The sequence below is a fragment of the Thermobia domestica genome, chromosome 7, assembly GCF_964235325.1.
Source record: "Thermobia domestica chromosome 7, izTheDome1.hap1.1, whole genome shotgun sequence".
NCBI lineage: Eukaryota > Metazoa > Arthropoda > Insecta > Zygentoma > Lepismatidae > Thermobia > Thermobia domestica.
In genome coordinates, this window is record NC_137460.1 from 31,287,684 (window position 1) to 31,301,833 (window position 14,150).

The following is a 14,150-nucleotide window of genomic DNA, read 5'->3' on the forward strand; positions in this document are numbered from 1 at the left end:
GAGCTAAAACTCTGTCACAAAATTCAAACACCTCGTAAGGCATTTTAGTGAACCACCCCCAGCTCTTTTCCTACATTTCTCTTTATTCAGGTAAAGGTAATTGAAGTTTCGGGACCAGAATTTCATTTTCATATCCTTTTTCTAGGACGCAATTTTAAAATATATGTCTTTAATTCACAGAGTGAGCCGTCTTACCTTCCTTTCTACAGCTGTTCGTTCAACGAATGAACCATATATTCGCTCTTTTGGGGCTTATGGTGTCTGCCTAAGGAACTAGGGACAAAAGTATTCATAATTCAAATATGTCTGTATTAAGTACTATTAATACCACACATTGTGATCAGACTCTGCTAGACTCGTTACACAATTTTGATCGGTTGTGAAAAGTCAATATTTATATTTGCCAATGATAAATGCTGGAAATAAAAAAAGAAAGGCCTTTTGGGGGGGCGGTCGCCCCCTCCGTGGATCCGCCAGTGGTTAATTCACATGTAAAAGAAGTCCGAGTATCTCTTCAGAAATTGGAGTGAGAGACAGGAGATAGACCAACGTCTATTACTATCGCTGGTTCAGGATGTATTAAAAGTACTTCATCTCTATTTCTACATAATTTCTGCATTACTTTACAAACTGGTTCCTTTTCATCATTTGTAAATTAGTGCTTTGATAGTTTTTAGTGAAAATGGAAATAGAACTTAAAATGTCATATTATTAGTTATATAAAATACTATCAACGAATTTTATTTTTTAATATCCAAATTATTTAAAACATAGAAGTAAACAATAATAAATGAAAATAAAGTTATTAATCACATGGTTCTTATAATTTGGAAGATAATCTAAAGAAATGGAAATAAATTCCTTCCCGGGAATTTATATGCAAGGGAACAAACCCAGGAATATTCCCATTTTCTATTTTCCTTCCGACCGGGAATACTCCCACCGCCCATCACTAAATTGACCTAATTTATCTTCTTTCATGAAGTTTTATCACAGTATGTTCTTACAGGGTTGGATACAAGGGTATATTCTATTATCTAAGACATGGCTATATTACTGCAACACTCTTAAATATTGGGAGAGGTACGTAAAACCATCCTTTAAATTTGGGAGTTGTGAAAACAGTAATCGGCAAGTGCTCTTTAAGAGCCCTGTCAAGGGCGCCGATCGTGGGGGAGCCGGGCTCCCCAAAGCTCATGTTGCCTCATGTATTTTTACGAATATGTATCTTTATATTTAGGCTATTTTTTATTGTTATATGTATTGTTTTACGTATTTTTTATGAATGGGCCCCCCAAAGTTACAGAGAAATCGGCGCCGATGAGCCCTTGTAGCGTTTCGTGGTTCAAATTGTTTTATTTTATGCTTACGAAATTGCCCCGTCCCCCCAAAAATTGACTAAACAGGAACATTTTGTACTCCTAAACTTCACCTTGCTCTTGCAAAATGTTATAAGATACTCGATATTCGCGAATCGGGCTTTCCTCGGGGCTCTCCCGTTTCCTCCCACCTTCTTCATTCCACCATTCATTCATTACTCATCATCACCGTCTCCTTTAGCCTCAGCGGCATAACCGTGAGAAGTAAAACTTAGAAATTTCATTTCATTTCGATATTCACGAAATTTGGAAAACTGAACGTATATTTCTTGAATAGACGAATTCACGCAGTCTTTCCGAGATTTATATGAACTGTTTTCTTCAGATAAAACAGAACGCGTCAGGTTTTTCTGTTTTATTGCCAAAACCAAGAAAATAATATTGCTTGAGGAATATTATGCACACGAAGAAATAAAATTAAATTATGAATATATTAAGGCAAATCTTGGAGTGAGGCAATGTGCTAAATTATACCTCAATAGTTTATATGGCAAATGGAGACAACAAAAAGGTTTGACACAGAATAAAGTCGCTGGTAATAGGACTAAATTCCTTAGGTATTTAATTTCGGCAAAGTAAGAAATTCAAAGTGTGATACACATCGATGAAGATAATCTCATTGTTAGTTACAGGGATATTGAAACTGAAAATATCGCGTAAGAATTTTTCCATTGTTCTATTAACTCCGTTTGTACAGTGCGCTAGACTAAGACTGCACGAAACAGTGATGCAAGTTTCTCCTGACAGAAGAACTTACTGTGACAATGCCAATATTATGTTCACACAGAGGAAAGATGAAGAACTAATGTTATCTGTTGGAACTTTTTTTAAGTGACTTGACAGATGAAATACCTGAGAGATCGGAATTCATTGCATATCCTGTTTGGAGAAAAAAATTACTAAGATGGAATTCCAGCGGTTCTAAACATAAAGGGGACTATAATAAAATATATTACATCTCAGAAAATTTGATATGGAAGTTTCTACAGATTAGTGTCCAGAGACTGCACGGTAATTGAGAACCCAACAAGCATGGTGCATAAACCAGGCCTCCGCATATTTACGTGTAAAGAAAAAAAAAAACACATGAATTTAATGAACAACGGAAAAGTACTGGCCACAACAACGTGACTGACGACGAACCAGTACGAAAAAGTGTACCGTATAGATATAAATCCACAAAGGAGTAAATGTGAAAGAATGTTGTTAGCATGATTTCTTACTATCTTGTTTATTTTTAACCTGGTAAACTTTATTTTATTCTTTCGTATTGTTATTTTATATATCGTTTCCTATCTGTTCGAATAGGTTCGTTTTCTTATCTTTTGTGCTCTCCCTTCTTATCTTATTTAAGAGTTTCCAATTTTACAAATCCTTATTTTCTCAGAAAACTCGTTTAAAATACTCGTAAAATAAAACAAAGCTTGGAACATGATAAAATTACGAGGCACTACGCATGGTTGTGAAATTGAGTGTTTACGATTCAAATAGAGATCAAATTAAATAGACAAGTTGATAGGGTGCATTATAGTAACATTGTAATGAACAAATGTATACAGTGTCTACTATCTTCTCCCATCTTTGACTGTCTCTTTTTCTCTTGGAATATTGTAAGGATATCGTAGCAGAGAATGGATTATGTTTTCATTCTGAAATTACTATCTGTAGAGAATATTAATGTAAAACCGCCTTGTCACATATTCAATTATCAGAAACTGAAGAGAAGTGAAATGCTCTTTAACTAATTCTCCAAGTTTTCGACATTTAAAGCAAAGACATTATTTTCTCCGTAGAACTCACTTCCTCTGAAAATCACAGTCCTCTTTTATAGTAAACATAGCAAGTAATAAGTTATAAATGTTCACCAATTCTCATGTCTTTCTTAGAAAACAATAACTCTACCAAGGAAAGGTCACCACACAACGGTAATCCTGTATCTACCAGATACTTTGGACACGGGGCACTGTCGTACCCATAGAATTATATTTCTTCAGATTTAGTTTATATATATTGCTTGTTACCAGCTTCCAATGAAAGGAGTCTGGTAATGAGCGGGCAAAGATATGATACATTTAAAAAATGACACGTGTTATCGAACTATGCACATATTCTAGTTAATTTTCTCTCATATATTATTGGTGCTGTATATTTATTTTAGTCATCGTATTGCCTTGTCTCTCTCCCTATCCCCCTTTATTTTACGATTTGAAGGTCAACAGTGATTAAGTCCTTTGGTCACTCGCCTAGTATGTTCTCTAGAAGATATTTTCACAAGTTTCTTCAACATCTGGGGCTTTTATCTTTTTTTCAAATGAACACGTTTTATAATATGTTTTCTCTACAAGCCGTAAAATATGAACTAGAAATTCTCAAATAAAAGTTATTTCTGAATATTCATGCTGATATCTGTAATTTCGTGGTATATACAACTGCACATCCGATTTTTTAAACTACACTAGTATTACAAAACTAGTAGTTTTGAGAAATAGGTCCTTGCTATCTATAAATACTAATGTTATCTTGCTTATTTACACTACTCTGCAACAGGCAGATGATGAGAAATATGTTCTTCCCTACAAGCACTTCCACCAGTATTCTCGAAGGATTTGAGGCAAGTATCCAGTCATGTCGAAACTTTAAAAATGTCGCTTAATCTTGTGCCACAAACACAAGCAATTTGAACAACTGTCAATTATCTTGAGGTGTCAAAGATTTATTTCAAACTCGAATAGTGATTCATTGTACCGTTGTATGTGAGGATGAGTAGATACACCCGTTTAAAGAGAAAAGTAGAGTGGATTTCAATACATACACAATATAAGGAAATAGCAAATTTTATACTTCACTCTGACATCTGAACATTAGTGAAAGAGAACATTTTATTATTATTATTATTACTAGTGTCATCATGAAAAGTTTGATTAGAATTTTAATAAGAGGCGTGCACAATATCCATTCTTAGCTTTACAAAGAAAATGTGTTAGTAATTTCCTCAAAAGGAGCACACGAGGATTTACACTTTTTATATCATTTTGTTTAACGGAATGAAAACTATAAATTGATTATATGCTTCGTACAAAAGTAACTTTCTTTTCGCTTTTCGTTAATAATATAGTAGAACATCTAGAACTTACTGTATGATAGTTTCGTTAGTATTGGACTTCGCTTTACTTTCAAATATTCCAAATAATTGTAAGAGTCTTATGCTCCGTTTTGTCATTTTCAAAGAATATACTTGCATCTTACAAACCACATTATCACTGACTTCTCATCATTTAAATCTAGAAATAAAATAAAATTTCTAAAGTGTAACTCAGCAAATTGAGAAAAAAATGCAATGTTAAGCATCTTATTTCTTACCTTTTAACAACACTAATTTTTATGATCTGCTATCAGATAAATTACACTCTGTTTACTCCTCATGCTCGTTCCGTTACAGAAGCTTTCTCTCTGAGATGTTATCTCCCAGGTAATACCTTGTTCTCTCTTTTTAATTTTATTTAACATTCATATATTCCACATTATTTATTCATTTCTGTCTAATTTGTTATTCTACAGATGATACGAATAATTTATTGCTTTGAATAAACTCTTTATATGGTTGTGTTATCATGTTATTAACATATGTGTGTTACATTTTAACCTAATGAATTTTTGAGTAATCCAAATGATGCACATTACAGAATTCGAACAACTTCATTACAAAACTGTGACTACTGTGTTTCTCTGTTTCCTAGTTTTGGAAAAGATGTATTACAATCGATGAAGATGTATTAGAATCGAACACAAGTTGCAACATATTAAGATAGTACATTCGTACTTCTTTGGAATATGTGTTTCACTCCTGGAAGTGTCTTTGCCATAATTAGAGAACACGACTTGATACTTAACAGCTTATTTTTCTTACATGAACAGTATGTACACACTAGGCTCGGTAAAAAAAAAAAAAAAAAAAAAACGATTTCCTTTAAATCGAATTCTAATAGTGCGGGAAAGTTCGACCATTTATCGAAACGTGTAAGTGTATTTTTTTTTTAAAATCGCGCAATATCTTCAGTTCGCGCATCCAGGTTAATGTTTTATCAAATTGTCAAAAATCGTACTTTTTTGGAACACCGTGTATAGAACACAGGTTGCTTCTGATAGTTGTAATAGAGCGCTAATTCTTAAGTAGGAATGTAACAATACAAAGAAGAAAAGAAAATCAACATCGGATAATATCTTCACTTCTTGCTCTAAGGTCAAAATCTCTTGAAATTGTAAAAAATCTTACTTTTTTGGAACACTCTGTATAAAATAGTTTATGTTGTTATAGCCCTAAGGAGCAACAGGCACACAAAAAAGAGATCGAATATACCCTTCACGAAAAAAGAAATTCCACAGTGTTTCATATCCCCAATAGTAAAATGTATATTTTTTTTTCTTCAGAAATCAGTTTATTTCTGCTTACTAATCTGTAATCGAAATGATTGTATTACTTTGGATTTTAAAACGCGCTTTTGATTAATTGTAGAAGATCATTTGACAATTTTGGTGCCAAGTTGATTTATTTGTTGCGACAGTACGGCCCGCAAACCGGCGTCAATGTGCTGGTCTATGCTTTGAAGTCTCATTCAGGCATTCTTGTCGAGTTGTTTGAATGTTTGGTTTGTGCGTGTACAAGTGGGTGTGTTTAGTATTACGAATTGGAGTTATTCCGAAGTTATCATTGTTGTGGAAGTGTTTTGGTTGTACACTGTACATGTGAAACCGTATTAGAACCGAAATGAAGCGAGAAAAAAACTTGCTAACGAGAGAATCTCATAGCTGTCCTATATTTGGATTGCCTAAAAAACTAAGTGAAAATAGTTTACCAACTTATGCAGATGTTTTAAGGTAGTGTTTTGAAGAATCATATAAACTATCTGTAGCTTCTGCGTCGGGATAAAAATGTTCTTTCTCCACAGTGTCTGAAGCAGTTGCTACACAAATTGAACTATTATACAAGAAGGCTTCTATTCCAACTGTGACACATACGCGAGAGGTTCAAATAATAAAATCTTTCCACGACACATACTACGCACTAAGAAAATCTTACAATCGTGATATAGGGAAAGATTCGTTTAGAAATAAAGTTGAAAAGTTCACCATTTATGCAAACAGTAAACTATTTGATATATCATGCTGCAAATGCGATATGACGTTAAAGTGCTCTTGTAACAGAAGAAAAAGCCTCTGCATATGCCCAATTGTGATGAACTGTAATTGCAAGAAGGAAAACAAGATCCCCGTTATCGAACGAAAAAATTTTCATGATCAAAGAACGCAAAGACTTTGTTCCATCGGTAACGTCGACTGGAAGGAAACTACAAGAATTAGGAAGAAGGAAGAGAGAAAGGAACACGAAGCTGCAATTGCTACTGTTCAGGATCAAGAGGACACTACGTCTTCTGAGATTTGTTTGGACGAGGAGAATACGGAGAGAGTGAAACATAACAGTGAAGAAAGTATGCAGGCAGAATATTCCCCAGCACAACAGCAGACGCGATTGAAAATGACTGCTACAGTCTTAGCAAGTTATCGATTCGGTTTATCGGACAGAGCGACCGCATCAATTGCTTCTAGTGTTCTACAAGACGTTGGTTTAATTACAGAATGCGACAAGTCCTTGGTTATAGACAAAAGTAAAATTAGACGAGAAAAGCAGCAAATTAGAAACGCATTACAAAATAGAGATCGAATGTGCCCTAAAGCTATATACTTTGATGGTAGGAAGGATGAAACTCTGGTACAAGAAAAGATAAGCAATAAAATGTATCGCAGAATAAGAAAAGATCATATATCCTTACTTCAGGAGCCTGATAGATCATTGGCTATATAACGCCTAGAACTGGATCTGCAAAGGATATATCTGAGAGTATACTTTCTTATTTAAGTGACAAAAGACGTGGACTTGAATGATCTTATTGCTATCGGTTGTGATCGGACAGTGGTTAATACTGGATGGAAAAGTGGAATTATTCATAGTATTGAGATCAAACTTGGAAGACCACTCCAGTGGTTCACTTGTTTCTTCCATTTTAATGAGTTACCTTTCAGACATCTTTTCGAGTAGCTGGATGGTGACACTTCAGGCCCCAAATAATTTTCTGGAACAATCGGCAAACAACGGAAACACTGTGAGCAGCTTCCTGTTGTTGGTTATGAGAATATTCAGACCAAAGATATCTCCGTAAAAAAAAATGACCTGAGCAAAGACCAAAAATATCTTCTAGATATTGTTAGAGCTATAAACAGCGGCGAGTGTCCAAGTGATCTTGCAGTAAAGGATCCAGGTACAATAAGTCATTCAAGGTGGCTTACTATAGCGAATCGTATTTTAAGGTTATATATTTCCACGGAAGATCCTTCATTTGAGCTGAAGACATTGGCAACTTACATTGTAAAATCATATGCACCAGCTTGGTTTCCTATTAAACAAAATTCGTCTGTGAAAGATGGTGCAAAACATATGTTTAAATTGATTCAGACATCACGATATCTACCGGAAAGTTTACAAGAAATTATCGATCCTGTAATACAGCGAAACGCTTTTTTTTTTTTTTTTTATGGACCCTGAAAACCTTATTTTGGCCATGGCGATGGATGAACGGAAACACATAAGGGATTTCAGAAGATTGTTGAAATCGAGGAATCAACCACCATCAGGTAAAAGTGTGAGAAATTTTCTAGCACCTGATCTCAATTTTGAAGGAACTGACTATACCGAATTGATAGATTGGTCAACGTGTAAAATTTCATCACCACCAATAATAGCCCATGTTACAACAGCGAGTATTTTGTCATTTCTGAAGACAAAAGAACTACCAGAGTTTGACTACCTAAAATTTACGTGTCACACACAGTCCGTAGAAAGATGTGCTAAACTTGTAACAGAGGCTGCTACAAAAGTGTGTGGTTCCTTAAACAGAGATGCTTTTATTTGGACCACACTTTTGTCACGTTCTATAATGCCAGATTTTAGTAAGAAGTCTGATTTTAAAGTTATGCCCGAAATACAAAAGAAATAAATTTGAAACTTCTGCAATGGTAGGGTGGTTGGGAAGGGTGTGGGTGGAACTCGAAGTGCAGCCACCTCCTCGTAGTGAGATCTGGATCATCTCTAAGATCAGAAATGAGCGAAGAGCTGCAGGCTCAGATCGAAAACAGAAAATGATTCCTTCCGTAAAATTTTCGATTTTTAAGTTCCAATACACGAACTGAAGATACTATCAAAATTCTATTTTCTTTTCTCTGGATATTCCCGCATGGTTGAGAAAAAATTAACCACCATATTAAAAATATAACAACATAAACTATTTTATAAAGGTTTTCAAAAAGTACGATTTTTTACAATTTCACGAGATTTTGACCTTAGAGCAAGAACTGAAGATATTATCCGATGTTGATTTTCTTTTCTTCTGTGTATTGTTACATTCCTACTTGAGAATTAGCGCTCTATTATAACTATCAGAAGCAACCTGTGTTCTATACAGGGTGTTTCAAAAAAGTACGATTTTTGACAATTTCTTAAAACTTTAACCTGGATGCGCGAACTGAAGATATTACGTGATTTTTTTTAAAAAAAATACACTTACACGTTTCAATAGATGGTCCAACTTTTCCGCAGTATTAGAATTCGATTTGAAAGAAATCGTTTTCTCGACCCACCATTATTATTGGTAACGAATGACACATTTGTAGCTCCAAAAAGCTAAATTTTGTGAATTGTCCCGGAAAGTACGTCATAATTTAACCTTGAGCACACAGTATTGTTTAAAGCTTGGCTTTCTCTATAAATTGATAAGTATCTTATCATTTGACAATATGTTAAGTACATAGAAAATAGAGTTCAAGAGCTAATCGTAATATTGGGATTTATCTCGTTAATTATACTGTGTACCGTCATCTTACTAGTGTCGTAATGAACAGCTTTACGAAGATATGATTCAGTACAAGTACCGTGCGCCAATGTGCATAGAAAATATCAAAACACCAAAAGATGAAGACAATAACTGACATGAAAATACTTCTGCTGTGGATTTAGGAGGAACACGAGGAGAGGGAGGAATGTTTTCTGAAGAAAGTGACCATTAAATTGAGCATGTAACTCCAAGTGACCACAACACTGATTCGGAATTTGTAATGAGGAGGATAGTTTGAATTCAGGTATGACGATACATCCAGTTCATCCAAATTATATTACGGGAAGGATCATGAAACACGATTGGTCAACAGAATTGCTGGGAAAAATGTTCATATTCTTGCAATTAGCTTCATATTCTTGCAATCTTTCTGAACGGCCCGCTAGGTCAAGGCTTCAATAGAAGCATGGAATTTGTATCTTTATTGAGACCATCAGCCTACAGAGGACGTTGTCACACATGTTAAAGGAGAAGTGATATAACGACATCGAAGTAGATTAAGATGCAACAGGTGCCTGTTCGTAAATAGCGACCCGCAATATTTTTTTTTTTCAATATATGACGTATGTGTGAGCTCACTTGATGAGTTTCTGGCTATGCCACTGGTGAGAGGAATCATCTTTAAGTGGTTATTTAACGATACCTTCTAACATGCGTTTTTTCTAGAGATGTTTAGTTCAAGCAAATCGTGACAACTGGAACATAGTTCTCATGACCAAATCTGCAACCATCTTTATGTAAGTTTAGAGACTGAAGTTAGCAATAGGCTAAATTGTTGTTGGAATGTATCCAGGACAAAAAATTTTAATCGGTTATTCCAGAAATATTTTCCTTTTCTTTTCTTGCTACATTGTTTTACTTTTGAAGAACATGGCTTCTGAGATACGCTTGTCGTGATCAAATTATCACCATTAACAAGATTTTAAACCAAAAGTAATCGATTTCCGTTCCTGTTCCTGCTTGGGCAAGCATATTTTCTAGCCTGATGAAGTTTGGTTCTCTGTTTAGGCTGACCAATTCGGTTACATTATTATGTGAATGCATGAGTTCAGTCTCATATTCAGAAAGCTCTATTCGTGATCAGGGGTTCAATTTGAGATCTCGCCACTACCCCGAGTATGATTTGTTAAGTTTTTAGTACCTGTCTCATGGAAAGTTCGGAACATCAACTTTTTACTACTCTATCAGGATTCGAACCCAATTTAAAATTTCTCAGTCATTAGTGTCTTCTAAACTTTACCGCCAATTTAAATATCTGTAGAAAATATTTTGTGTATTATTTTATTCAGATATGCACATTTGTAGCATAAACTTAATAACATTTATAACAACAAGCAACTTAGGACTAACATTTCAAATCGCATAGCTATATTAAAGAAATCAACGCAAAGTTTCGTTTCGTGACTATATTTTTAAGCCTCTCATTCAGAAATGACTATTTCTGTACGCTCTTAGTACTCATGTTTACATATTTTTATGGAACAATGAAAACGAAAACAAAATTAACACATTTTAGAATATTTATACACTTTTAATGCTAGCTATTTTGTCCTGTGTAGCCCAAGATAAATTTTGTTGCACAACGAAACGTTACGGTAACCTAGATTAGATGGCAAAAGACAATACCCGCTCAATTTGTTAACACATTGTTCTATTATCAGGTAAATGTTTGTGGAACAAAATAAACTTAATTCACAATTCTATGTAGGCACCATTGTATATGTGAAGTTTCAGTCTTCTTTTCTTATTGCGTCTTCCCTTTCTATAATATAACTTGTTTTTCAGTAATTTGTGATTATTTCACAAACGATGCGTAATCGTAACTTTAAAAAAACAAATTTAAACACTTATGAAAACTTTAAAATCAATTTTGGTCACTTCTAGGAATTACATACTTTAAAAAATTAAATGCTTTATGCCGCTGGTTCCACCCTTTTCCGTTTGACTTCTTCGTCGCCACCGAACTACTTGCATTAAGTAGCTATTTCTATTAGCTCACCCACTGCAATTCCAGACTCATGCTTCGGGGGAGGGAAGTGTAATAAATTTACTGATTATTCACTGCATTTTAAAGTTAAGTGATCGGTACACCGAAATGTAATTATTTTACCGTTGCTCTTTGATGATTTTAGAGTATTTAGAACTTCCTTTTGGTCAGATTAAACATATCACAAAAAAAAAAAAAAAAAAAAAAAAAAACCAGGGGGTTTGCTACCTGGTTTCAAGCGTATGTATTATGTCATTCGTTACGAAATTCAATTTTGCTTCGATTGCAATTACCTATCAGCAGAATTGATATTTAGGACGAAAATCTTTAGTAGTTTTCGTTATATATATATTTGATGTTTGAAAACTATACCGACAACGTCTTGGAAGTGATTCCTGACACCAGATAAGACAAAACTGGGTGGACAAATGCTTCCTTTCGGAGTTACAGGCTACCGAAAACATGAAAAAATGAACTTTAAATGTGCATAGTTCCATAAATATGGGGCTTACCGTAGTAAGGTCAAGAGTTCATTTAGGAACTAATATGTGAGCTATCCAAACATACAGTTCCAGCATCCTAAGGTATTCACGCAACAATATTTGTAGAGGGAGTGTGGCTACAGGCATACAATTTGAAGTACTCAGGAACTACCTCTATAAAAATTGTTGCGGAAGTACCGCAGGGTTGTGAAACTTGTATGTTTGGTTACGGCACACACTAGTTCCTAAGTGAAGTCTTTACCCGATTACGGTACGTTCCATAGTATTGGAGCTATTGACCTCTTAAAGTCCAGTTTTTCATGTTTTCGGTAGGCTATAACTCCGAAAGGAAGCATTTGTGCAACCAGGTTGATCTATACTTTTTGTCTTACCTTGGTATCAGAAATCACCTCCCAAACGTTGTCGGTGCTGCTTTGAAAAACACTGTATATAACTGTTTCACACATTCGAACTTCACTCTGCTGTGTGACTTTCCATGTGTTTTGAAAGACCATAGCTTCTGGTGTACCGTTTGCCACATTTCTCACATTTAAAGCCTTTCTCTCCTGCATGTGTAGACATATGATTTGCAAGGGCACCTTTCTGAATAAATTTTCTCCCGCATGCATTACACTCGAAATTTCTCTCTCCTATATGGATTTTGTGATGCTGCCGAAGTGATGCAGTCTGTGTGAATGTCTTTGAACAATAAACGCATTTATATGGACGTAACCCAGTGTGAACACGTAGGTGAGTTTTAATATGGGCCCTATCATGAAAACATTTTCCACAATCATTACAAGTGTAACGTCTAAATTTTAGATGGCGATTCATGTGCATTAATAAATTATTTCTAGCGTGAAAACACTTTCCACATTCCTCACACTTAAAACTTTCCTTCTTCTCATTATGTGATTTTATATGCTTACTAAAATCTATCTTCATGTTGAATACTTTACCACATTCTTTGCACTTGTACCTATCATTTGAGACGTGTCTTTTAATGTGCATGTTGCAGTCACCCTTATTTGTGAAAGTTCTTGTACAAATTTTGCACGCAAATGGTCTTTGCCCTGTATGCAACTTTTTGTGTTTATTCAAACTTCCCCGCTCGGTGAATTTCACTCCACATATTTTACATTGATGTCTTTTCTCCTTAGTGTGAACCACTAAATGATTCTTCAAATATTGTTTTTTAGTGAATGATTTCCCACAATCGTTACAGAAATATACCCTCATTCTTGTATGTGTGTTGAGATGCTCGTTCAATTGGGCCTGAAAGGAGAACTGCATCGGGCAGTACTCACACATAAAATCTTTCCTAAGGGTATGCTTATGTTTTGTATGAGCATCTAAGTGCGCTTTTGCCAAGTAACCTTTGTTACATTTGTCACAATGAAAGGGTCGATGTTCAGTATGAATGTAACTATGCGAGTTTAAAGAGTATTTTGATTTAAACGATTTACAACAAACATCACACTTATACTGTTGCAGATCACTATGAACTAAATTTATGTGTTGACGTAAACGATGTTTTGATACAAACGATTTACTGCATTCGTAACATTTTAAAAGTTGATAGTTAACATGCATAATTTTCTCATGTTTCAGCAAACACTCTTTTGATGCGTAAAATTTTCCACATTTACAACATTCACACGGTTCATTTGCAGTTCGATCTTTAAGAATTTTACTATTTTTAAACGTATTTGCGTTTTCAGTAATTTTGTCGCTGTTTAAAGCTATGGGTCCCGTTTCTCCAGAATATGTGCCCTCTTGATGTTTCGTTCGCACTGACTGAATCGCACATCCTTTAGCTGCTTCAGAAACATCTCGTTTCTGATTATTTGGTATCCTATGATTTGACTTAAAGAATTGAGCTGAATCTGAAGAAGACCTGAAATATTTAAGATCATATATATTATTTGTAAGACATAAGTTATATAGCCAAATCTACACTGATCGAAGAAAGATTAAAAGAATACTGTATTTACAAGCTGTACACAATGTACTGGGTTTGTTATCGCAGATTATATTTTACAAACTGAAGCTCATACACAATCATTTCGTTTTCATAAATTTTAACGTTATAAATTACTAATTATAATAATTATATATTTGTATATTTTACGTGCGCGTGTTGAGGAATGTAACAGCAGATGACCTTAAGATACAATCTCAAAGAAATGTACGATAGGTGCGACATGGATGTCAATACGAAATCATATGTACATAAGACGTTAGGGGAGGTCAAAGTTATAAGAGTTAGCTCAAAGGAATTAGATACCTAAGTATAGTTAGGCTGGAACCGTGATTGAAGTTGGAATAATTACTATTGATACAATTAGACCTACTCAGT

General features: G+C 34.6%; 1 protein-coding gene across 4 annotated transcripts in view; it reads right to left on the minus strand.

The window, feature by feature from the left end:
• Positions 1-3,926: 3,926 nt before the first annotated feature.
• Positions 3,927-14,150, minus strand: part of LOC145689980 (uncharacterized) — a 49,667-nt gene continuing 39,443 nt past the window's right edge. For 3 of the 4 annotated variants that reach the window (XM_081764416.1, XM_081764414.1, XM_081764417.1), the window contains exon 3: positions 10,714-13,688. In XM_081764416.1, coding sequence (XP_081620542.1) covers positions 12,266-13,688 — 1,423 coding nt within the window. In that variant the 3' untranslated portion in view covers positions 10,714-12,265. Of the gene's footprint in view, positions 4,661-10,713; positions 13,689-14,150 lie in introns of those variants that run through there. The other variant, XM_081764418.1, reaches the window with a different exon arrangement.